The 26,256-nt window shown below is 37.5% G+C and overlaps 1 protein-coding gene and 1 pseudogene across 1 annotated transcript in view; both read left to right on the forward strand.

The window, feature by feature from the left end:
- Ube2w (ubiquitin conjugating enzyme E2 W) overlaps positions 1-26,256 on the forward strand; it is a 58,364-nt gene that overhangs the window by 23,771 nt on the left and 8,337 nt on the right. The window contains exons 2-5 of the mRNA XM_048358491.1: positions 663-754; positions 7,851-7,953; positions 19,937-20,092; positions 24,792-24,867. Coding sequence (XP_048214448.1) covers positions 663-754; positions 7,851-7,953; positions 19,937-20,092; positions 24,792-24,867 — 427 coding nt within the window. The remainder of the gene's footprint in view (positions 1-662; positions 755-7,850; positions 7,954-19,936; positions 20,093-24,791; positions 24,868-26,256) is intronic.
- On the forward strand, positions 1,062-2,239 carry LOC125361005 (annotated as a pseudogene).

The raw sequence follows: 26,256 nt of genomic DNA on the forward strand, positions 1-26,256 counted from the left end.
AATTGGACTACAAAATACAACTGGGCTTTGGTGTCTCATGTCTATGAGAATAGCAGTTCAAATCTAGCCTGTGCAGAAAAGCCCTTGAGACAGTAATCTCCTGTTAACCACCAAAAAGCCAGAAGTAGAACTGCGATTCAAATGGTTGAGTTCTAGCCTTCAGCAATAAAAACCTAAGCAAGCGTGTGAGGCTGTGAGGCCCTGAGTTCAAGCCCTTGTACCAACATACATGTAAAATACATAGCCATTCTAGAGCCAGTAACCATATCTGTCCTGGGCCTTTGTTACATTAAGGATTTTTTTTTTTTTGGTTTAGTATCTAAGGAAAGCTTGTCTGTCCAAAATTATATACAGATTCTTTAGTGACTATGGAAAGTATGATTTTCATAACTAAAAAGCAGCAAAACCATGAGTGTCTTTAATCTAGAAACTTTATATCCTCAACAAAGTGTCTAGGATGTCTTAAAGTGTTCTTCATAACTGTGGCATTAGATTGTGAATTGTAGACAATTCAAATTTTGATAATTAGGCATATAAAATATATAAAGATCTAGGAGGATTTGTGGAAGAAGTAAAGGTATGAGCATTTATTCACTACTTGCAGATTGTATAACTAGAAGGACATTAAAAATGAAAGTACAAATTGCTGTTATTGCTTTCAGAAACGACTACAGAAAGAACTGTTGGCTTTGCAAAATGACCCACCTCCTGGAATGACATTAAATGAAAAGAGTGTTCAGAATTCAATTACACAGTAAGTATTTAGTTTTTTTTTTTGTTGTTTTGTTTTTCTTTTAGTGCCAGTCTTGGGGCTTAAACTCATGGCCTGGAAACCATTTCTGAGCTTTTTTACTCAAATTTAGAACTCTACTACTTGAGCCATAGCTGGCTTCTGGCTTTTTGGTTATTAAAGATAAAAATCTCACAGATTTTCCTGCCTGGGCTGGCTTTGAACTGCAGTCCTCAAATCTTAGCTTCCTGAGTAGCTAGGATTACAGGCATGAGCCACTGGTGCCTGGCTAGAATTTAGTTTTTATAATGTTTTGCTTCTATTGCTGGTAATGTATGACTATGTACTCACTTTTTAAAAATACTATTTTTTCATATTTTATCATATTCCTCTTACACCAATAGGAAAATAATATTAAAATATATTATTCTGTGAGATTACATAATTAATCCAGGTGCACATGGCTCATGCCTGTAATCCTAGCTACTCAGGAGGCTGAGATCCAGAGTATGTCAATTTGAAGTCAGCTGAGGCAAAAAAGTCTAAGGGACACTGGCTTCAGAATAATCAGTGGATCAGACACCATACTAACTGTGCAGCTAAGGAGGGTTGGGGAGTCAGCATCTGTGGGAAATGCAGAGGGGCTGCGGGGACCCTGCCCTATGAGCCGCTCAGGTTCCAGTTACAGCTATCTCTTGTAATACCTTTTCAATTCTATTTGGAAAAACACTGGCAAGGAAAAAAAAGATAAATTTTTTCTAATGGTAAATAAAAGCAGACCCGACTTTCTAAGTACTCTGGACATGTGGAGATTAGTAAGCAGACCCTTCTGGAAACAGGTCATAAAGAGCTGTCTGTCATGATCCAGCCAACAGTGCTCTGTCATTGGATATAAGGATTTTAAGCCAACAGTGCTCTGTCATTGAATATAAGGATTTTAAGTATGCAGCTCTCTTCATTGTGGTTGGAGTTAATGACACTGAGAATGAGATGGCTATTTGTGAATTCATCCACAATTTTGTGGAAGTTTTAGATGAACTCGAAATAATGTTTAGTTGAGATAAAGTACATACCATTTTGGATGAGATGGTGTTAAATGGTTGTATTGTGGAAATTGGGCGAGCTCCTTGCCCCTCTACTAATCCCTGGTAGGATGGAAGGGTCTGTGAGCAGCCTTGAGTAATGTGGCCACCATGGAACCTGCCTCAACATATGTAGCCCAAAGAATCTGGAAGACCTCACATGGCAAAATGGAGTAACCTTTCAAACATTAAACCTATTGTGTTCCACATTTCCTAAATGGAAAACAAAAATGCATTTCAAAGTATGAGCAAAGAAACAGTCTCAACTAAGATCCAAGTTTTATTTTCTAGCTGTAAACATATTTTTCCCTCACCTAAGTTTTGTTACAAATCTAAGGAATCATTTTGGCCACTGCTGCTTTTTGCAATTGAAATTCAGGAATAACGGTCTAGTGAAGGGAAGAATATGTGGTAGTTTTCAGACAAAACATTTTAAGATTACTGAAATACACATGATATTTTGAGTAAACTCTTCTCCTTCTCCTTTTTTTTGTGCTAGTCCTGGGCCTTAAACTCAGGGCTTGAACACTGTCCCTGGCTTCTTTTTGCTCAAGGCTAGTACTCTGCCACTTGAACCACAGTGCCACTTGTGGCTGTTTTCTATGTATGTGGTGCTGAGGAATCAAATCCAGGGCTTCATGTATATGAGACAAGCACTGTTGCCACTAGGCCATATTCCCAGCCCTAAACCTGTCTTCTGAGTGCTTTTTTAAAAATTAAAACGTCTTAGTAAGCTGGCACAGGTCACTCACGCCTATAATCCTAGCTACTCATGTGGGTGAGATATGAGGATTACGATTCAAAGCTTACTCAGAAAACTCCTGAGACTCCTATGTCAGTTAGCCACCAAAAAGCCAAAGTGGAGGTATGGCTCAAGTGATAGAGCACTAGCACCAAAACAAAAAAAAAGACTTTAGAAAAAAAAGTCCAAAAAGAAATACACTCATTACCTGCTTTATGAAACCGTAACCCTTCTGTACATCATCATTATATCAACAATAAAAATACTTTAAAAAATGATAAAATAACCCAGTGGAAAACTGGGCTGAAGGCATGGCTCAAGTGGTAGAGAACTAGCCAAGAGAGCGAGCACAAGGCCTTCTTGAGTACACTACAAGGTGCGCTACAGCACTTAACAGACAGCTTATGGTCAGACTAACCCACACATAGCTCCCACTTACACTGAGGTGATCTTATGTGTGAATAGGAACAGATTGTTCCTATAACAGAAGAGAAGATTGCAGAGCTGGGAATGGGCCTTAGTGGTAGAGTGCTTGCCTAGCATGCATGAAACCCTGGGCTCAATTCCTCAGTACCACATAAACAGAAAAAGTGGTGCTGCAACTCAAGTAGTATAGTGTTAGCCTTAAGCAAAAGAAGCCCAAGATAGTGCCCAGGCCCTGCATTTAAGCCCAGGACTGACAGAGAGATGGGGGTGGCGGGGGGAGGGAGGGAGGGAGGGAGGGGAAAAAGAGAGGATTGCCGAGAAAAACAAACAGGATACACCAAAAGAAACTGAAGAAAAGAAAATATATGGCACTTAGGTGAATGCATAAAATTGAATGCAAATAAAAGTTTCACCTTTATAAATTAGGCAAAATGTATACAGTATGATACATTGATGTAAAACAAAATTGGTTGCATATGTCAATTTTATTTTTCTGTACAGAGATTTGAATTCAAGGTCTTCACTTGGCTCTGCTTGCTTATTTGGCATGTGCTCTACTACTTGAGATGCACTTCTAGCCCTGCTTTTTGCTGTTTGTTTATTTTTTGTAGGTTGTAGGGCTTGAACTCATAATCCGGCCATCTTCTGCTCAAAGCTAGTGCTGTACCACTTTGAGCCACAGGTCTACTTCTGGTTTTTCTGGGAATAATTGGACATAAGAGTCTTTCAGACTTTCCTGCTTTGTTTTGTTGAGATGGTGTTGTGTAGGCATTTCTGCCCATGCTGGCTTTGAAACTTGCAAACTTTTTCTTAATCTGAATAGCTAGGCATGCACGTGCTTGGTGTACAATTCTGGTTTTATGTTTTATTTTTTTTAGTGGCATGGGGAGTAAATTCGGGGTTTCAACCTTTGTAGAGCCCCACTTGAGCCATGCCTTCAGTTTCCAATTTTAGAAGAAATTTGAAAACAGTGCAAACAATAATAGAGAAGAGGTTTGTCAAGGTACTATAGTGAAATCGCCTCAGTTGAATTATATTTACTCATCATGTAACGCAAAAAAAAAATCATTAGAAAGACTTAATGGTTTGATGCAGTGGTTCACACCTGTTGTCTCAGGAAGTTAAAGTGGTAGAATCATCCCAGAAGTTCAAAAACAAGGCCTAGTAGCATAGTGATACTTTTATCTCAGAAGAGAAAAGAAAGTGAAAAAAGAGGAGATGAGAAAAGAAAAAAGAAAAGAGGAAGTGTAACATGTTTTCAAGCCAGTTTTTCCTGTAAAGTGAAATTGAAATTTTCATAATTAGGAGCCAGGACTTGGGGGTGGGGGAGTGTTAACCAGACATGGTAGGCACAGACTTGTAATTCCAGCTACTTGGAAAGAGGTCTTGAAGAGAATTGTGATTTTGAGGTCAGCCTGGCAAAATGTTTGTGAGACTCTTATCAGTAAGTCAGGTGTGGTGATTCATACCTATAATCCAAACTATCGGAGAGGAATAGTTAGGATTATGTTTCAGGCTGGCCCAGAGCAGTAAATGTGCCACCCTAGCTAAAGAGGGCATGATTTAAGTGGTAGAGTACTTGATTAGCCCCATTGCTGAAAAACAAAATATCCCCCATTCACACATACAACAAAACAACCCTAGTACTACAGTAATAGTACACAATTTAGGAATTGACACATTCCCTTATCCCATTGCATCCTTTAGGTGTACACTGATTATTAGAATTAACTGCCTAGTGGTCTACATTTTTTTTGTCTGAGATCGGAACTCTCAAAGTTCACGTAATGCTGCTACTGTGTTTTTATTTCTTCCAGCTATGATGTTTTGGGAAACTGCAAAATGATTAGGACGAAACTGCTACTCCACAAAGTAAATCCCAGTAGTGGTTATCTCTGGATAATTTTTCTTTACATTTCTTCTGAATTTTACTTTTCTTTTGGGGCCGGGGGGGTAGTCCTTGGGCTTGAACTAAGAGCCTGAGCACTGTCCCTGGCTTCTTTTGCTCAAGGCTAGCACTCTCCCACTTGAGCCATAGCACCATTTCTGGCTTTTGCTGTTTATGTGGTACTGAGGAGTTGAACCCAGGGCTTCATGCATGCTAGGCAAGCACTCTACGCCCTAAATTTTACTTTCTTTTTTTTTTATATATTTTTTTTATTATTAATTGAACATAAATTTTTTTACAAGGTGTTGTGCAAAGTAAATTTTACTTTCTTAATTAGCAAAAGTTACTAAAAATTACTCTGTACAGTGTTGAAAATTATGTCTTATACCTACTTTATGGATATTAATGGGATATTTATGTACTTAATGGGATATTTGCTTAGCAGTTACTTAATAGCAGTCACTCTATAGGTCACAATTAAATTTATAGTATGTTATATGTTCTAAAAAAATGACATGTAAACAAAATCAAAGAGTATCAAGAAACCCTCTCATGGGGCTGGGAATGTGGCTTAGTGGTAGAGTGCTTGCATAGAATTCATGAAGCCCTGGGTTTGATTCCTCAGCACAACATAAACAGAAAAAGCCAGAACTGGCACTGTGGCTCAAGAGGTAGAGGGCTGGCCTTGAGCAAAAAGAAGCCAGGAACAGTGCTCAGGCCCTGAGTCCCAAGCTCCAGGACTGGCAAACAACAACAACAACAAAAAAAAACCCTCTCATAACAGGGAAATTAATACTTGTGGGGCTGTAGAGTGGGGGGTAGAGAAAGGAAGGATTTTGAAGTCTAGGAAGGACCCAGGTTCCAAGGGAAGTATGTTCACTTATTGGTTTGTTCTTGTTTTTGTGGTGCTGGAGATCGAAGCCCGGGCTTCTCCATCATGTTATCCAAGAGCTCTACGACTGATCTAAAATCCCCAGCGTTTTTTGTTTGTTTGTTTTTTTAACGTAGGTTTTAAAAGCATTGTGTTGGTTTTACTCTATGCTCCTTTCAGTATTAAGAGTGTGCTAGATGTTTGGTATATATAGTGTTACATGTCTTCCCAGTACCCTTAGTTTACAATAGAAGAACTTAGCATTTGTGTGCTTTAGCTGATTTCAGACAATAAGTGTATTTGTTATTTTATATACTTAGAATTCTATACTGTATGGAATGATGGCTAGAATCCCCTAGTGTTATTCTTTAACTTAAATTTTTTTTCTCTGTATATTTTAACTTATTCTTTATTTTTTGGCAGTACTGGAGATTTATCCTGGGGCCACAAATGTACTAAGCGAATGTTCTGTCACTGAGGTGTACGTTGCCAGTTCGTTTTCCAATATTTAGAATGAAACAGTTTTGATCAGAGGCATGGATCAGATGGTAAAGCACTAAGCTGATGAGTGAATGCAAGTCAGATATTGAGTTCAAGTCCCAATCTCAAACAAAATTAAATAAATATGAATAGAGGTTTCATATAGAAAGTGTAAGATTAGAGGAATTAGTCAACTACAGTAATTAGATATGACAGAGCTGTGATTTGGAACTCTTTTTTTTTTTTTTTTTTTTTTTTTTTTTTTTAGATTTTAGTAGTATTATGGTTTGAATTCCGGGCTTTGTGCTTGCTAGGTGAGCTCTCTATCACTTGAGCCCTATTTGCTTTTAGATATTTTTCAGATAGATTCTCTTGCTTCTTCTTGGCTGGGCTGGCCTTTACCTTCAGTCCTCCCTCCTACATCTCCTGTGGACCTAGGATTACAGGTGTGAGCCCTGAACCCAGAACTCATTTTAATGATTGATGTTTACCTTTGTTTCTAAATACTGCTGTATCATCTTTGCTGTTTTAGCCTCTACCTCTTCCTTCCTAGGTAGAGGCTAAATAAGAGGTTGTTACAGAATATGATAAAAAAGATTTATATTCATAATTGTTATATATGAAAACATTAAGCTTGCACAGATGCCTCAATAATCTCTATTAGACTTTATTAAACTATTCAAACAGGGAGAGATGAAGGTAAAGTATTAGAGTACGTTTGCTGATGTTAGTTTAGCTTTCTTTTTCCTGTCTCATCTTTAGAATACTGATGAGAAAGTAGGTCTGATAGCTATCATACTCTATAGTCTTTGTTGGTAACTCCTTCCTCCATTGCTTCTACCTTTGATATAAGAAAGGCAGTAGATTATAAAGTTTTCTAGTCACAGTAGAAAGTCTTTGGACAAAAATAAGATTGCATAAATCTATAAGAATATCAGCATACCTGAGATTGGGGTTTTATTTTATTTGTCTTTTCAGATCTGGAACACAATTTGGCTATATCCTTGCTAACTGTGCCCTGGACTAAGTTTTTTTTTTTTTTTTGCCAGTCCTGGGCCTTGGACTCAGGGCCTGAGCACTGTCCCTGGCTTCTTCCCGCTCAAGGCTAGCACTCTGCCACCTGAGCCACAGCGCCACTTTCTGGCCGTTTTCTGTATATGTGGTGCTGGGGAATCGAACCCAGGGCCTCGTGTATCCGAGGCAGGCACTCTTGCCACTAGGCCATATCCCCAGCCCCTGGACTAAGTTATTTAATCCTAGTGTAGAATTAGGGAAAGGGCTATTAAGATACACTCCAAGAAGCTGGGCACTGGTAGTCGTAGCTACTCAGGAGGCTGATATCTGAGAATCACAATTTGAAGCCCAAAGTCTTAATGAGACTCTTTAGTTAACTACTGGAAAGCCAGAAGTGGTGTGGCTCAAGTAGTACAGTACCATCTTTGAGTATAAATGTTAAGGGACAGAGCCTAGGCCCTGAGTTCAAGCCCCAGTACTCAAGCAAATTTTTTTAAAAAAGTGATTCTGAGAGTTGGGTGAAGGATGAAGTACCTGGCATCCCAGTGTCCCTGTTCTCCTTGTTGAAGTCCCTTTTATTTCAGGTTTTAAATTTGTTTTTGTTTTTTGCCTTATAGGTGGATCGTAGACATGGAAGGTGCACCAGGTACCTTATATGAAGGGGAAAAATTTCAACTTCTTTTTAAATTTAGTAGTCGATATCCTTTTGACTCTCCTCAGGTAATTACCTTGCTTTTAAACTTCTACTGTATTATTAATATTATTAATTAATTATTATTAATTAATCAATTAATAATTATTAATTAATTATTAATAAATATTATTAATTAATTAATATTAATGCTGAATTTGTGATTTTTCTTGTTTTGTTTTTGTTTTTCTTTTCCTTTCAGCGCTGGGGGTATAACCCAGGACCTTATGTTAAGCAAGCATTCTACTGATGAGCTACCCCAGCCAAATTAGTGGTTTTTCACTAACTAAAGACATAGAAAAAAAGTTGTTATAAAACTGGATGGATTTGTTCATTCATTATAGGATTTCATTATAGAATTTCTAATAAGTTCTATCATTTTACTTCGACTTCTATTTCCTTCACTGATTTTTCTGATGCCTACTCTTTTGATTTTAATATTTTCCAAGTTCTTTATTCAGTACTACCTTATTTTGCTTACTGTAATCACCTTTTATATCTTAATTGTAATCAAGATCTTATGTACCTTTTACTTTATTGAGGTTTGGACTGTCTTGCTTTTGTGCTTCCAAGAACTGGAGATTGTTTCTTATTACACGTTTTAGCAGAATAAAAAACAGTCTAACCAGACCTCTGAGTTATTGGAGAAATTCACATTTTCAGATGATTACCATCATTTTTTTTTCTTGATCAGATGATTGAAAGAGTGGTAAAGAAGTGTAGGTTCACCTGGTGCCAGTGGCTTTCGTCTGTAATCCTAGCTACTCAGGAGGCTGAGATCTGAGGATCATGGTTCAAAGCCAGCCCAGCCAGGAAAGTCTGTGAGACTCTTATATCCAGTTATTCACCCGAAAACTGGAAGTGGTACTGTGGCTCAAGTGGTAGAACACTAGCCTTGAGCTGAAGAGCTCAAGGATAGTGCCCAGGCCTAGAGTTCAAGCCCTATGACTGACCAAAAAAAAAAAAAAAACAAAAAGTACAGGTTCATTGGAAGGAGTACATGTTTGATTTCCACTGACATGATGTTTTTTGCAGCTTTAGGATACTACAAGGACAGAGTATATGAGCAAATGTTAAAGGCATAGATAGCAGCCCTAAGTCTCGTTGTTAGACTTTGAATCATAATTTAATGGCTTAATACTTAGACAAGGGATAACAGTGGCAGAGGAACAGTTTTGAGAATTACTTAACTCTGGTAAGTGATTGAGTTGGAAGTTAGGAAAAGAGATACTCTAGGATGACTTCCAGGTTTCTGGCTTTGGGGATGGATAAATGAGTTACTGGAGTAACTTATTCTTCAGAGAATTATAACGAAGTATTCCAGTTTTTAAATTTCAGATTTTGAGATTTGTTGGTTAAAATGGTGAGCTTTAATATCAGCCTCCTCTAATACTGCTAATTAATATTAAATATTCTGGAAAGTGAATCAGATACCTGAAATTAGGCTTTTCATGTGCCAAAATATAAAATACATCATTTTGAGGAAAGTCTTGCTGCTTTAAGCAGAATATCCCAAATATACCCAGATATTTTCTTGTCCATGTAGACAAACAGAAGTCATTGTACTTATAAAGGAAATTGTTTTAAGGCATAGAGTTAAATTGATACTGACCCTTTGGATTCTAAAGACTTCATAGGTAAGTGGAAAACTGTTAAGACTTCGGTGGCTTCCCATCTTTTAACATTTGAACAAAAATCGAAAGTAAAGGAGTATAAACTGTGTCATGACCTCTAGTCAAGTATAAGAAGCGTCTGTAGACTAAAAAGCCAAAGCAATGTCTTTCTTCACTCTAACTATCTTTTCTCCTTTAACTTACAAGGTCCATCCCTTTGTTACCTTTGGCCTTTTGTTACCTTACTTTAGGAAGATTGCAGCTCAAACTCTTCCAGCTAGCAGGGGATATTAGAGAAGGCTTTACTCTTGAAGTTAAAATTTTTTTCAGAATTTCCAAAAACATAAAAACAAGGTTAAAAAAATGTTCCTTCAATTCTCTTTCTAGTCTCTTACTCTGCATTAAACATTAAACATAAATATTTTTCTCATCTTCAATTGTTCTCCTTTGGTCATAAGATTTCTAATAAATTCTATTATTTTACTTCAAATTCCATTCCTTTCACTGATTTTGCTGATGCCTGCTTTTTTGATTTTGATGTTTTCTGGGTTCTTTATTCAGGGCTACCTATTTTTCTTACTCTAATCAGCCATCTGAAACAGCTAACTTACAGATCTACTGGTGCAAGTATGCCTGTTTATATTCCCCCCTCATAGTTTTTTTGCTCAAGGGTGGCACTCTACTACTTGAGCCACAGTTTCATTTCAGACTTTTTGCTGGTAATTGGAGATAAGATTCTTTTGGACTTTCCTGACCAAGCTGGCTTTGAACATTGATCCTCAGATCTCAGCCTCCTGAGTAAATTTACATACATGAGCCACTGATGGCTTGTATATCTCTTCTTTATAAGGTTTACTCTCAAGCTATGTTTTAGACATATCTATTTTAATGTCTCCAGACATTTCAAATTTAACTCATTTAAATTCATCCCTTCCAGTAGTAAGAAAGAAAAGATAAACATGGGTTACCGTTCTACTTTGTATTAAATCATTTTCTTTTCTTCTGTATTTGATTTTCAAAGTCTTTTCGCAGTGCTTAAATCAGCCCATTCCTTTCTCATCACCATGCTGAAGCCCTGTGGTTTTTTCAGTAGCTTCTAGTTCTTTTACTCTATACATTCTATATGGTTCCATTAGATTTTTCTGAAGACTTAAGGTGCTAGAAATCAACCAAGGACATGTGCATTCTAGGCAAAACCTCTACCACTGACCTATATCTCCTACTCTCATTGATTTTACTTACATACACATTACCACTGCACCCAGAACTATCTATCATACTGTACTTTGGACTCTCTGTCACCCCCATTAAAAAAAAAAAATCTGTAAACAATTATTTATTTCTTGCAGAATCAAGTATGTTTGTTTGTGGCAGTATTAGGTTTGAACTCAGGGCCTTGTACTTGGTAGGCGGGCATTCTACTACTAGAACTACTCCACCGGCCCTTTAGTAGCTTGCCATTCAAATCTATGTCAGAACTTAATCTTTCTGTATGTATTACCTCCCCGAATTCTGTATTTTTGTCATTCATAATTTTTTTTAAATCTTCTAATGGCTTTTAATGAAGTTTAAGTGAAGAAACTGAAGTTTGTTGAAGTATCTTACTTTTGGTTTGATAGTTAGTAGAAGTCAAGACTTAAAACCATTTCTTTTTTTTAAATTTAATTTATTTATTAATTGAACACAAAATTTTTTGACAAGGTGTTGTGCAGAAAGGGTACAGTTACATAGTAGGGCAGTGTGTACATTTCTTGTGATATCTTACGCCCTGTTTTTCTATCCCTTCTCTAGGTCAGGTAGACATATATACAATATACAATGTATCAAGAACATACACAGTAGCCACGTGGCCATGCCCAAGAAAGTTCGCCCAGGGCTTTAAATGCAATGTCCATATTAGACAATATGTCGACAGTAGTCTTATATGAACGTACATACCTAGCTTTTGAGCTATTGTATTCCCCTGAGAGGTCAATTTTTGACCTTTATATGTTGAGTAATTGTTTGGTTTTAGTTACATACTGTTGGGTCGCTGCCCCAATCCTGTGGGGAATACTATTTGACAAGCAGTTTTTGGTTTCACAGACTTGGTCTCTACTGTCTCTCCGTCTCCCTTTCTTAACAGTCATATATCAGGGAGATCATGCCCCTTTGTTTTCTGTGTTCTAGGCTTGTCTCGCTCAACATTATTTGTTAAAACCATTTCTTTTCTGTGTCCTGTGCCATACTACCATACTTTGTTAAGTACAGCATGGAAAAAGTACCTCCTTACCCTTACAGTAATTTTCTCTCAGAAATTGAACCATTATATATGAAATGGTTATATGTGGAAAGGGAAAAGCTCTAGGACAGTGCTCCCTTTCTTTCAGAATGCTAAGGCTTTTGTTTGTTTTTGGTGTCCCAAGGTTTACTGGGGCTAGAACTCATCCTTGAACTTGCTAGGTAAACACTAATTTATGAGCCATCTTTATCCTCCATTTCTTTTTGCTAACACCAGTTAATTTTTAAGTCCTTCTCATGTCACAGAAGTTGTGAAATATCCTGGAGTCTATTGATAAGAGAAAATGATAGAACTACTGTGAGGCTGGTAATGTTTTCTTCATTATTAAAATTTTTTAGGAAGTGGAAGTGTGGCTCAAGTGGCAGTGTCAGTCTTGAATGGAAAAGCCAAGCAAGAGCATGAGGTACCGAGTTCAAGCCTCAGTACCGGCATCAAAACAAGTGCTCCTTTTAGTATGTGATGGGGCAGACACATACTTCTTGTCAGCTTTTGGTCTAGATTCTGTGTAAATATGTGGTGTTTGTCTTAGTTTATCTTATTTCACTTAAAATGATTATTTTTCAGTTCCACATATTTTCCTGCAAGTGTAAAATGGATAAGGAGATCCAGTGGGAAGGAAGTGCTGCAGGATTGGGTAAATGTGATCAAAAGCACTTCATAGGCATGTATGAATAGAACAGTAAACCTTGTTAAAAATGGTTTAAAGGGCTGGGGATATAGCCTAGTGGCAAGAGTGCCTGCCTCGGATACACGAGGCCCTAGGTTCGATTCCCCAGCACCACATATATAGAAAACGGCCAGAAGCGGCGCTGTGGCTCAAGTGGCAGAGTGCTAGCCTTGAGCGGGAAGAAGCCAGGGACAGTGCTCAGGCCCTGAGTCCAAGGCCCAGGACTGGCCAAAAAAAAAAAAAAATGGTTTAAAGAGCAGAATGCCAGTGACTCATCCCTATGAATCCTAGCTACTCAGAAAGCTGAGATTTGAGGATCATGGTTCAGAGATAGCTCATGCAGGAAAATCTGTGAGACTCGTATCTCTAACCATCAAAAAGCTGGCAGCAGAGCTGGGGCTCAAGTGGTAGAATATTAGCCTTGGCCAAGAAAGCTCAAGGATAGCACACAGGCCCTGACTGAATTCAAGCCCCAGGACAAGCAAAAAAAAAAAATCCATAAATTGTTTAAAGAGATACATGTTTGGAAATATCACAATAGCACCCCTTTGTGCAGTTTATATACACTAATTTTCTTTCTTTCTGCACCCCCCCCCCCCAGTACTGTGGCTCGAACTTGATCTTGCATTGGCTTGACTTGCTTGTTTACTGGCTGGTGCTCTACCATAAGCTACACCTCTGGGGTTTTGCTGGTTAATTAGAGATAGTCTTGGACTTTTCTTCCCAGGCTGGCTTCAAACTGAAATCTTCCTGATAATGAGAGCTACTATTGTAATCATAAGATACCAGTGCCAAACAACACTAATAATTTTTAAAAATTATTTGGGTTTGAGAACTTAGATCAAATGGCAGAGTGTTTGCCTAGCACATGTAAGGCTTTGTGTTCAATTCCTAGTCCCAGTAACTCACACCTGTAATTCTGGGTACTAAGATGCTTTAGAAGATGGAGGTTCGGGGGGAGGGGGGAATGAGGGAGGAGGTAACAAACACTACAAGAAATGTATCCAATGCCTAATGTATGAAAGTGTAACCTCTCTGTACCTCAGTTTGACAAAAATTTAATTAAAAATAAATAAATAAAGAAGATGGAGGTTCAAAGCCAGCCCAATCAGACAAATCCAAGAGTCTCTTGCCTCCACTTATTCAGGAAAAAGCTGAAAGTAGAGATGTGGCTCCAGTGGTAAAATGATAGCCTTGGGCAAAAAAGTCTTCAGAGTGTAAGGCCAGGGGTAAAGCTCTAGTACTGGCACATACACATGTTTTTGCCAACATTTTAAATTTTAAAAAATTCAATCTTTAGTCATTTTTGTTAAATACTAGTTATTTTAGGCTACTTCTATTATGCATCATGCATAATTAAATACATGCTTTAGTTTTTATTATAACAATGAACTTCATGCCATTTTTTTGTTTTTATGGTACTGAGGAATCAAACCCAGGACCTCATGCATTCTAGGCAAGCACTCTACCACTAAGCCACATTCCTAGCCCCTGTATGCCAGTTTTTATATTTACCTATTAAGCATTGTCATCTGCTTATAATTTTAACCAGTTCAAACATTGCCTCATATTGTCCCTAGGAAGAAACCTTGGTATCTGAGCTTTTATAATCGTAGACAAGTTTATGTTTGTCCCACCTGGTTCCTTCCCCTGACTTGTATTCTCCTTCACACTCCCATGCCTTTCCTTGCCCTACCCTCTTGCCAGGGAATTCAACACAGATCCTAGACACATTGTGGGCAAGCTACCACTGAACTATACTTCCCTTTGGTTGCTACAAGTTTCAGATTGGCTACATTAGCCTTGTACATAGCATGTTTAAAAACCTCTGCTTTTTAAATTTAGGGATGGTTGAGATCTGATTTAATTTTCATTTCAGTCTCTTCAGAGCTGTTTCTGTCTTCTTGATTTCTGGCTCTTTTCTACTTATCCAGTGCCTGCTGTGTTCTATATGTGTCTTCTTCCATTCATCTCTTCTTTCCTCTTCTCTCTAGATTTTCTTTTGGTTTGTGCATACTTCTTTACTCTCATGCTATGTAAGTTATTTTTAACAATTTCTCTCCAAGAATAGACTTGGTCATTAAAGCATGCCATGATAATCTTTGTATGGCTGTGTATTTTTCTTAGTGGTTGCTGATACACCTACCTTTGCCAAAGAAGATAACTTTGAAGTTCTTTGGTACTTGCAGAATACTAGTTCACTTGACATCTTGGTAAAGAGACCTTACTTGGAAAGAAAGGGGCAGGGCTCTTTAAAAAATAATTGTAGCAAGGGAATAAGTTCTGCAGGAATTGCTTATGTTCAGAATGAAAATACCCTACTGGTCAGATGATTTTCTGTAGTAAAAAGAGTACTCCAAAAATATTCATAGTCTTAAGGTTTTTGTGGACTCCCATCCTAGATGTCTAAAACACATTGTACAAATACATACAAGGTCATAAACTATAATTGATGCTTATAAACTTTTAGTAAAATACCACTGTGGGCAGACTTAAAAAGTGGAGTTGCAAGACTGCTTACAGCTGTGCTACTTTAGGTCTAGCACTGATAGACATTTGAGCTAATTGACCTTCTTAGAACAGCCATTTAAAGGCAAAGCCCTTTCAGAGGATCTTCTGCAGTTAGGTTGACAAGTAATTGGTTTTCTTTCTTTTTTTTTTTTTTTTTTGCCAGTCCTGGGCCTTGGACTCAGGGCTTGAGCACTGTCCCTGGCTTCTTTTTGCTCAAGGCTAGCACTCTGCCACTTGAGTCACAGCGCCACTTCCGGCCATTTTCTGTATATGTGGTGCTGGGGAATCGAACCCAGGGCTTCATGTATACGAGGCAAGCGCTCTTGCCACTAGGCTATATCCCCAGCCCCTTTTCTTTCATTTTTGAAGCTTTTATTTTTCAGTTTTATTTTAGCATTTTGTTTTATTTTTGCCAGTCCTGGGTTTGAACTCAGAGCCTTGAGCACTGTCCCTGGCTTCCTTTTTGCTCAAAGCTAGCACTCTACCATTTGAGCCACAGTGCCACTTCTAGCCTTTTGTGTTTATGTGGTGCTGAGGAATCAAACCCACGGCTTCATGCATGCATGGCAAACACTCTACCGCTAAGCCACATTCCCAGCCCTTATTTTAGCATTAAAAAAAAGTGAGAATAGACATGTTTAGCCTGAATTTAAGGATAAAAAAAAATTAAGGTTTAAAAAAAATACATGCAATCTTTTGTTCATGGATAAGTAGAATCAATATTGTGAAAATAGCCATACTGCCAAAAATGATATACAAATTCTATGAATTCCCCATCAAAATCCCAATGATATTCTTTACTACGATAAAGAAAATAATCCAAAAATTCTTATGGAACAACAAAAGGCCTAGAAAACCCAAAGCAATTCTAAGCAACAAAAAAGCAGAGATATCACAATACCATACTTCAAACTCTACTGCAGAGCCATAATAATAAAAACAGCTTAATGTTGTTACAAAAAATAGTCCTGAAGATCAATGGAACAGGCTAGAAGACCCAGAAATAAAACCACAAACTTTCAGGTATCTGATATTTGACAAAGGAAGACATATGGAAAAAACATAGCCTCTTCAACAATTGGTGTTGGGAGCAACCATATGCAGAAACTGAGCAGCCACAGGCAGAAAACTGAAAGTGGATCCCTGCTTTTGTCACCATGCACTAATATCAATTCAAAGTGGATCAAAGACATCAGTGTCAAATCTGAAACTCTGAAACTACTGCAAGAGAGAGTAGGAGAAACATTAGAACTTAACAGGTATAAGCAGGAACTTCTGGAATAGAGTTGTAGAGGCACAGCAGACAGGAGAGAGATTAAACAAGTGGAACTACATTAAAATAAAAAGTTGCTGCAGAGCTAAGGATATAGTTACTAAACTAGAAAGACAGCCAGCAAACCAGAAAAGATCTTTGCCAGCAATACATCTGTATATACAAGGAGCTCAAGAAACTAACCTCTCCCAAACTTACTGTAGGAAAGGAAATGTACTCACTACTAACTCATGTAAATGTAACCCCTCTGTATATCACCCCTATAATAATAAATTGTTAAAAAAAAATACATGCAGATTTTGAAAAGGTATCCTGTGAAAAAAATTCTTTGTTTCCTTACATTATTTTAACCAAGAAAATGAGTCTCATGTGTTAGTATATTTAAAATGTAAGAAGCATCCCAAACTGTATGAAAGACTTCTTTGAAAAATTATTTGTAGTTAGATTTTTTTTTTTTTTTTTGTCAGTCATGGGCTTGATCTCAGGGCTTGGGCATACTGTCCCTAAGTTCTTTTGTTCAAGGTTAGTTCTCTACCACTTTGTGCCATATCACTACTTCCAGTTTTCTGGTGGTGGTTAATTGGAGATAAGAGTCTCACAAAGTTTCCTGCCTAGGCTGGCTTTGAACCATGATCCTTAGATCTCAGCCTCCTAAGTTGCTTTGGTTACTGAGTCCCTGGCTCCGGCTTCATAGCCCTCCCCTTTTTTGGGGGGAAGGGTATCATCGTGGGACTTGAACTCTGTGCCTGGGTGCTGTACCACTTGAACCACAGTACTACTTCTTGTTTTCTGGTGGTTAATTGGAAATAAGAGTCTCTCAGACTTTCCTGCCCTTTCTGGCTTTGAACTGTGATCCTCAGATCTCTGTATCCTTACTAGCTAGGATTACAAGCATGAACCCCCAGAGCCCCCAGCTCAATAGCCATTTTTTTATAGCACTATTTTTTGAAGAAGCTTAGTTTTCCAGTCTATATTTATGGCTCCTTTGTTGGAAATTAGATGACTGTAGCTATTTAGTTTTCTTCTGTTTCATTGGTTTTTGGGTCTGGTTTTGTGCTGATTCTATCCTGTTTTAGGGTTTGTTCTTTTCTAAAAACTATGTATACAATTTGAAGTTTGAAGTTTGGTATAGTGACAATGCCCCTAGCATTGTCACTTGCTCAGAATTGCCTTTGCTATTTGAGGTCTTTTATACTTCCATATGAATTTTTGGGTTGATTTTCTTATTTCTGTGAAGAAGGACATTAGAAATTAGGTTATTGGATCAAGTTTGTAGATTGCTTTTTGCAATGTGATCATTTTTATGATATCCTGACAGTCCATTGTAAGAGGTTTTTTTTTATCTTTTGGTGTTTTGGAATACTTTTTAACGATTTTAGAATTTTCACTGTAGAAGTCTTTTCATTCTGTTAATGAATAGGTATTTTACTGTTTTTGAGGATATTGGAGTAAAATTGATTCCCTGATTTCTTTCTCGGCCTGTTCATTATTGGTAGATAGAAAAGCTACTGGGCTGGGAATGAAGCTTAGTGGTAGAGTGCTTGCCTAACATGCATGAAGCCCTGGGTTCAATTCCTCAGAACAAGATAAACAGAAAAGGCCAGAAGCAGTAGAAAAGAAGTTCAGAGACAGTGCCCAGGCCCTGAGTTCAAGCCTCAGGACTGGAGAAAGAAGGAAGGAGAGAAGGGCTACTGATTTTTTTAAGAATCAACTCCTCAAATTATTTTTTTTCTTTTTATGATATGATTTGGAATTAAGACTTAACTGCAGAACAAATACATTACTACATCTATTTAAATTTTGTATAAAAACAGCCAATTTCTCTTGGAAAATTCTCATTTGTAACGTGCTTGCCTAGCACGTGCAGATACCTGGGTTCTATACCTAGTACCACTAACACAAATAAATGAGATGAATGAACGAATTACTTGAACATACAAGACTTTTTTTTTTTTTTGGCCAGTCCTGGGCCTTGGACTCAGGGCCTGAGCACTGTCCCTGGCTTCTTCCCGCTCAAGGCTAGCACTCTGCCACTTGAGCCACAGCGCCGCTTCTGGCCGTTTTCTGTATATGTGGTGCTGGGGAATCGAACCTAGGGCCTCGTGTATCCGAGGCAGGCACTCTTGCCACTAGGCTATATCCCCAGCCCCAAGACTTCTTTTTTTGTTGTTTTGTTTTTGTTTGTGGTGAGGGGGATGACCCTAGGTCTTGAATTCAGGGTCTGGGCACTGTACTTTTTTTGCTCAAAGCTAGTGCTCTATATCACTTGAGCCACAGCTCCACTTTTTTTGTTTTGTTGTTATTTTGTTTTTTTGGTGGTTAATTGGACGTTAGAGTTTCACTGATTGTCCTGCCTGGGCTAGCTTTGAACTGCTATCCTCAGGTCTCATACCCTTTTGAGATTTTGGGCATGAGCCACCTGTGCCTGGCTAAGACTTCTATTTTTTTTTTTTTTTTTGGCCAGTCCTGGGCCTTGGACTCAGGGCCTGAGCACTGTCCCTGGCTTCTTCCCGCTCAAGGCTAGCACTCTGCCACGTGAGCCACAGCGCCTCTTCTGGCTGTTTTTTCTGTATATGTGGTGCTGGGGAATCGAACCTAGGGCCTCGTGTATCCGAGGCAGGCACTCTTGCCACTAGGCTATATCCCCAGCCCTATTTTTTTGTTTTTTGTTTGTTGTGGATCTTCAACTCTGGGCCTGGACGCTATCCTTGAGTTCTTCAATTCAAGGCTAGCGCTCTACCACTTTGAGCCACAGTGCCACTTCTGGTTTTCTGATGGTTAATTGAAGATGAGTCTCATGGACTTTCCTGCCTGGGCTGGCTTTGAACCCCAATCCTCAGATTTCAGCCTCCTGAGTAGCTAGGATTATCGGTGTGAGCCACTGGTGTCCGGCAGGACTTGTGGATTTTGAAGCACTTTGGAGTAGGATATGAATTATTTTGTGCCTCTTTAGAGTTTAGGTAGATAAGCTTGAGGAATGCAAGTGTTGGGATATTTGTTGAGTTATTAAGGCAGAAGATGGGAATAATAGATAAATTGCCATTCACAGCAGTGCTAAGAAAGAATTGGAGAAAGGAAAAGCAGTGTTAGAAGAATTGAATGAGAGGAAAGGCAGAGAACATTAATTGGAAGGCTCAGTCAACCTTTTTTGTTTTTGTCTAGACACGTAAGTATTTGCTGATTAATAATTTCATAATTGATGTAATCATTTTAGTGGAGGTAGACTATTCAGCAGTCCTTTTCTATTGTGTATAGCATCTCAGGTGCTAGTGTTGTTGTGGGTGATAGGGTGTTCCTATTACCTGTAATTCATATTACCTCAAAGATAGTTTTGTTCGGAGTTTTATATGCAGAGCAATGGATAGAATTTGAAATTCTTAAAAATGTAGTTTGCTTTTTTACTAGTGAAAATTACATAATTTAGAAAAATTAAAGGGTATTTGTGAAAAGTAGTTGGAAATTTAAAGTAATTTAGGTTTCCCCTAGGTTTTCATACAGTGAGACTATTACTGACTTAATGCGGAGTGACAAATAAGCAGTTGTGTATCTTCTGAAATCAATTTGTGTTATTTTGTCTAAAATATCATAACTTGTTATATGTAGAGGATATTGTAGTTTTCAGTATTAGAGAATATTCAAGTGTTAATGAAATTTTATTCTTTCATAGGTCATGTTTACTGGTGAAAATATTCCCATTCACCCTCATGTTTATAGCAATGGTCATATCTGTTTATCCATTCTAACAGAAGACTGGTCCCCAGCGCTCTCAGTCCAGTCCGTTTGTCTTAGCATTATTAGCATGCTTTCCAGCTGCAAAGAAAAGGTAGGACTTTTCAGAATTATTCCAAGTAATGTCTCTTCTTTCAGTTTAGGTAGGTTAACAATTTTAGTATATAGTTATTTTTGTTTGAAAAGGGACTTATCTTTTTGTTTATTAATTATAGCAAATGTCATGTTTAGTAATAAATTGGAAAGCTATTTTCATATCTTTTATTCCAAATACTTTTATATTAATTAATGGCTTAGAAAAAGATTACAAGTCAGGAGATAGTAAAGACACTTCTGCACCCATGTTCATTGCTGCAATATTCACCATAGTCAAGTTATGGAAACAGCTCACATCCCCTTCAATGAATGAATGGATCAAGAAAATGTGATATAATATACATACACACAATGGAATTTTACTCAGGAAGAATGATGTTATTTTCAGAGAAATGGATGGTTATGGAAAAAATTACATTGAGAAGTAAGATAGGCCAGTGGCTCACCCCCATAATCCTAGCTACTCAGGAGGCTGAGATCTGAGGATTCCAATTCTTTGAAGCCAGCCTAGCAGAAAAGTCCATGTGACTCAATCTCCAACTGACCACCAGAAAACCAGAAGTGGAGCTGTGGCTCAAAAGTGGTTAGGTACTAGCCTTGAGTACAAAGAGGCTTAGTGACAGCACCTGAGTTCAAGCCCTACAACTAACAACAACAGTAACAAAAATTATCAGTAGATTCGAGAAAGATGAAGAACACGTTTTTGTTCAGATGTGGAAGAAGTTAGATCTAAATTATAAATATATATGTAAACATATACAAACATATTGAGTGAGGTATAGCATATGTGAGGGAGGAATCCAATGGTATAAATTCATTGAACAGCCAGCCAACTTACAGTCTAACAAAATGAATGCCAGTAAGCTGGAGCACATGTGAAGGAGGTGTCAGGCCAAGGGCAAGGAGGAGGCAAATGAATGTAGGCATAATATTTCAGCCATAATGTAACATGTGCAAATGGAGCCAGGTAACCCGAGGAGATAGATGGGATTGGGTCAGATGGAAAAAAACGAGGAAAGACGTGATGTTGATCAAGGTGCACTGTATTTACAAACTGATGTATTAAATTTGGAACCCCTTTGTATAACTACTTCAAGATAATTTTTAAAAATTGTTACATATATATATATATATATATATATGTTTGTTTGCTTGTTTATTTTTGCCAGTCCTGGAGCTTTGGACTCAGGGCCTGAGCACTGTCCCTAGCTTCCTTTCGCTAAAGGCTAACACTCTTACCACTTGAGCCACAGCACCACTTCTGGCTTTTTCTGTATATGTGGTACTGAGAAATCAAACCCAGGGTTTCATGTATGCTAGACAAGCACTGTACTGCTAAGCCGTAAGTTCCCAGTCCTTGTTACATACTTTTTTTTTTTTTTGGTTCCCTGGCCAGGCTTTGAACCTTGATCCTCAGATTTCAGCCTCCCGAAAAGCTAAGATTGCAGGCATGAGCCACTGGCACACAGCACACCCTTTCTTTTCAGCTGAACTTTACTTCCATAAATGTGAGCAAGGAAAAAGTGTACAAGAAATTCTGACGTCTATATCTCACATTGAAAAACCCAGGAATAAGCCCCATAGCTCTTTTCTCCCTCTTTGCCAGCCCTCATCCTATGGGCATTAACCAGCAGCTAGAGCATTCCTATCCTAATGCATAGGTTGAAGGGGAAAGACTGGTTACCAGTAGATTTTCAGAGCTTTTCTGCCTGTTGTTTGTAATCCACAGATTGTATATCTAATAAGAGGGGACAAAGAAGAGCAGAATGAAAATCACGAGTTGAGTTTAAGATGCCTTTAAAATAGGAAGTGTAGGTATACACACACGTGCGCGCATACACACGTGTTTAGTACTTTATTTGTAGTTTTCTGTTCTTTGTTTCTTTGGGTGTTTTTTTGTTTTTGTGCAAATACTGGGACTCAAACTCAGTGCCCAGGTGCTGTTCTTTAGCTATTTTGCTCAAAGCTTGTGCTCTACAACTTGAGCCACAGCTTTACTTCCAGCTTTTTGGTAGTTATTGGAGTCTTACAGACTTTTCCTGCTCAGGCTGGCTTTGAGCCATGATCCTCAGGTCTCACCTTCCTGGGTATCTGGGATAACAGGTGTGAAACACTGGCACCTAGTTCATAGTTTATTTTTAAATGATTACTTAGAATCTGAAATACTTTTTTTTTTTTTTTTTTGGTGGTTCTGGTCCTGCAGCTTGAATTCAAGCCCTGGGCAAGGTCCCTTAGTTCTTGTTCTTGTTCACTCTAGCACACTACTAATTAAGCCAGAACTTCACTTTGACTTTTTAATGGTTAATTGGAGATGAGTCAAACCAAGAACCTCAGATCTGTCTCCTGAGTATCTCCTGAGTACCTAGAATTACAGGTGTGAACTGCCACTGGCACTCAGCTTTGAATCTGAAATACCCTTAAGCCACTGTTTTACTAAGTAAGTTTCTTGAAATATTAGGAGTTTTTAGGTTTTTTTGGTACTTGCTTTAAAAACAACAACAACCAAACTTTTTTTATTCTGGGAATGAATTAAATGGAGTGTTTTAGGATGAATACCCAGTTTTTATCTACTATGTAAGGAAGAAAAGGCTAGCAATTAAACTGTGATGCACTATAAATTAAAAGATATCTATCTGTTAAGGAATATTAAAATGAATAAAGAGCTTACCTTAGATAAAATGAGGTACTTATCTTAGATAAAATATGTCTAATTTTTAGCTTCAGCTTCCTCTGTTGTAGATTTTTCTAATCTGCATTATAAATTTAAAATTGAACTTTTGTTTCATTAAGCCTAAGGGCTTACTCATTTATTTCTTTATATTTATTGCTTCTCATCACACCTATCCTATACATATACTTTCAACTTTTATGTGTAAGACAGAACAATATATCAAGGCTTCTGTTTTCCTGTTTAGCTTACCAGTGAGACAGTAACTACAGGATTTGGTAAGAAAAGTTAGTAAGAGATGATCATTAGTGATATCTGCACCTGGCTCTTAACATTTGTTTTATGATGGCTAGTTTTTGTTTATATTTACATGTTAATGATTGAATGATATATTTATTTCCTTTGTCTATTCTTGCTGTTCTCATATTCTAGTTGGCAGTTACTGGTTTTTCTTGCACACTTAAGTTGGATAAGAAATGTACTCATTGCCTTACATTTGAAACTGTAAACCCTCTGTACTTCACTTTGACAAATAAAAAAGAATTCTATTGAAATTCGTGGTAAACTATGTTTTTATTAGAGACAATATGTTGACTAAGATGTTAGTCTGTAAGCCAATTTCTGTGAAGTACAGTAAAATTCAAACACTTTGGGTTTTTGATATTTTTACTGTGTTAGGTTACAGAGATGAAGAAGAAATGAAATTTTCAGGAATATAATTTGCTAATTTTAATTTTTAAAGAATTTTCTCATGTCAACAGAGTAATGTAGGCCATTGTTTAAGATCTTGTACTCCAGTCTTCTTTTTTATTAAATGAAATAACCATTAATACTATCTTTTTCTTCTTTTTTTTTAACCAGTCTTGGGGCTTGAACTGAGGGCCTGGGCATTGTCCCTGAGCTTCTTTTTGCTAAAGGCTAGCACTCTACCACTTGAGCCACAGTACCACTTTTGGCTTTTTCTGTTTATGTAGTACTGAGGAATGGAACCCAGGGCTTCATGCATGCTAGGCAAGCACTCTACCACTAAGCCTTATCAGGGCATTACAAGACTTAGCTGAGATGATAATTATGTGTAGGAGTGCCACTTTTAGAAGTACCCATCAGACTAACTGCTTTCCCTCTTGCTATTGGATGGTTCTTCTCAACAGTACTTTCTTATTGGATGACCATCTTGAAAGGATAGCATCCCAGCAGGAAGGTTCCCCTAATCTCTCACCTTCATTAATTTAGGTAATAGCAAAATCTGAATACTACAGAATAAGATTAGGGGAAAAAAATCAAGTTATTAGAATCATTGCTAAAGTTGAAAAATGGAGTGATAGATGAACATAGCTACGATATGATCTATAAACCTTCCCTCAGTAGCTTTAATGTACATTTAGCATGTTTCCTCCCCTTATAGAAAGTCACTTGTCTCTTGTGTCTGGTTAGTATCTTAACAGTGCTCAGGAAAGATTTGTACCATCATCTGTCTTCAGTGTTGCTATTATCACTATTTCCATTGTAGTTCTCACACAGCTGCTGTACTACTCTTACTGTTCTAGTCAGGGTATAGGAATAACAGAAAGACCAGTGTATGGCAGAGCACTGATACATATTTTTCCTCTTGCAGTATTTTCTGTCCCTAATAATACTATATAGTGAAGTGATAAACCTGTTTGGAGGTTAAGTAGGTAGGTGCTTCTGTCTTAATTAGTTCATAAAAGTAATTACTAAGTTAGTTAAGGGGGAGAGAAACTGTAAAGAGTTTTGGCTTTTATTAATCTTACCTCCCTTTAGTTGATAGTTATTTTCCATTGATCACCCCTAGAACTTAATCCAGAACCCCTGTCCCCTATCATAACTCTTTGAAAAAAAAACAATTTAGGTGTCAAAAGTCTGAATTTCCCAAAATAGATTTGTGGCTTTTATTCTTGCAGTTAGTCATTGGTTTTATAAATTCTGTAATAGTTTTACTTAAGCTTTTATTAAATCATTTCACCACATTCTATTTTAGAACTTACCTGTTTAAATTCTTTTGTTTCAGAGACGACCACCAGATAATTCTTTTTATGTGCGAACATGTAACAAGAATCCAAAGAAAACAAAATGGTGGTATCATGGTAAGAAGTTTTAATTTGGAAAGAAAAATCTTTAGTATTTTGATTTGAAAGATTATATTTCCTAGAACTTGGGAAAATAACAAAGGTGTATTTTCATAATATGGAGACCATTGTTTAAAATATTGCAAGATGATATTGTTGGATTACATACACTAGATTTTTAGTGGGACAAACAAAATAGCTATCATACAAGTAAAATCTAACATTATAACATTATCCTTTTATTTTATTTACTTATTTATTTTTTGTCAGTTGTGGGGCTTGAACTCTGGGCTTTGGTGCTGTCCCTGAGCTCTTCAGTTCAAGGCTAGCGCTCTACCTCTTAAGCCCCAGCACCACTTCTGGTTTTCTGGTGGTTAGTTGGAGGTAAGAGTCTCACAGACTTTCCTGTCCAGGCTGGCTTTGAACTGCATCCTCAGATCTCAGCCTCTGGAGTAACTAGGATTACAGGTGTGAGCCACTGGCACCCAGCTATCTTTTTATTATAAAAAGAAAAATAATCTTTAGATGAAAATAAAAAGCTAAAATAAGATATTAGCTCTTGAGAAACCTGGCATTTGAAGGAAATGTTTTGATGCTTTGTGTACTCATGTAGTTCCCATAGTTGGGGGAGGGGAGTATACATTGTTACAGGTGCCTCATTAAACTAAATTTGTCTGATTCTAGTAGTTATCCTCCCAAAAAAATGTCTGAAGTTCTGAAAAATTTAGCTTCATGAATAAAGCATCTTTTTTTTGTTTTCTTTCTTTCTTTCTTTCTTTTTTTTCACAGTACTGGGAATGGAACTCGGGGCTTCAAGGGCTCTCTGTAACTTGAGCTATACTTCCAGGCTTTTTTTTTTTTTTAAAGTAGATTCTCATTTACTTTGCCTAAGTTGGTCTCATACTCCCTAGTCTCCTATTTTTGCCTCAGGAGTAGCTGGCATTATAGAAGTGACTACCACACATAAATGAAGTACCTTTTAAAAAATTACCTTACATTAGTAATTTCATTGTGAGATCTACACATGTATTTAGAATATGTTCCAGTTAATCTTACCTCCTTTTAAATCATTATCCCTTTAAATGAAGCACTTTTTTTTTTTTTTGCCAGTCCTGGGGCTTGGACTCAGGGCCTGAGCACTGCCCCTGGCTTCTTTTTGCTCAAGGCTAGCACTGTACCTCTTGAGCCACAGTGACATTTCCATTTTTTTCTGTTTATCTGGTACCGAGGAATCGAACCCAGCCCAAATGAAGTACTTTTAATAAAGTTCTTTTTTTCTTTCTTAATAGAATAATAGTAAGGAATTCAGACTTATTAGTAATTGTAGTTGAACCTACAAAGACAAAAATCAGACTGATTGCCAGTGGTGCCTGTAATCCTAGCTCCTCAGAAGGCTGAAATATAGAG

This window comes from Perognathus longimembris, chromosome 12 (assembly GCF_023159225.1).
Source record: "Perognathus longimembris pacificus isolate PPM17 chromosome 12, ASM2315922v1, whole genome shotgun sequence".
Classification (NCBI taxonomy): Eukaryota; Metazoa; Chordata; class Mammalia; order Rodentia; family Heteromyidae; genus Perognathus; species Perognathus longimembris.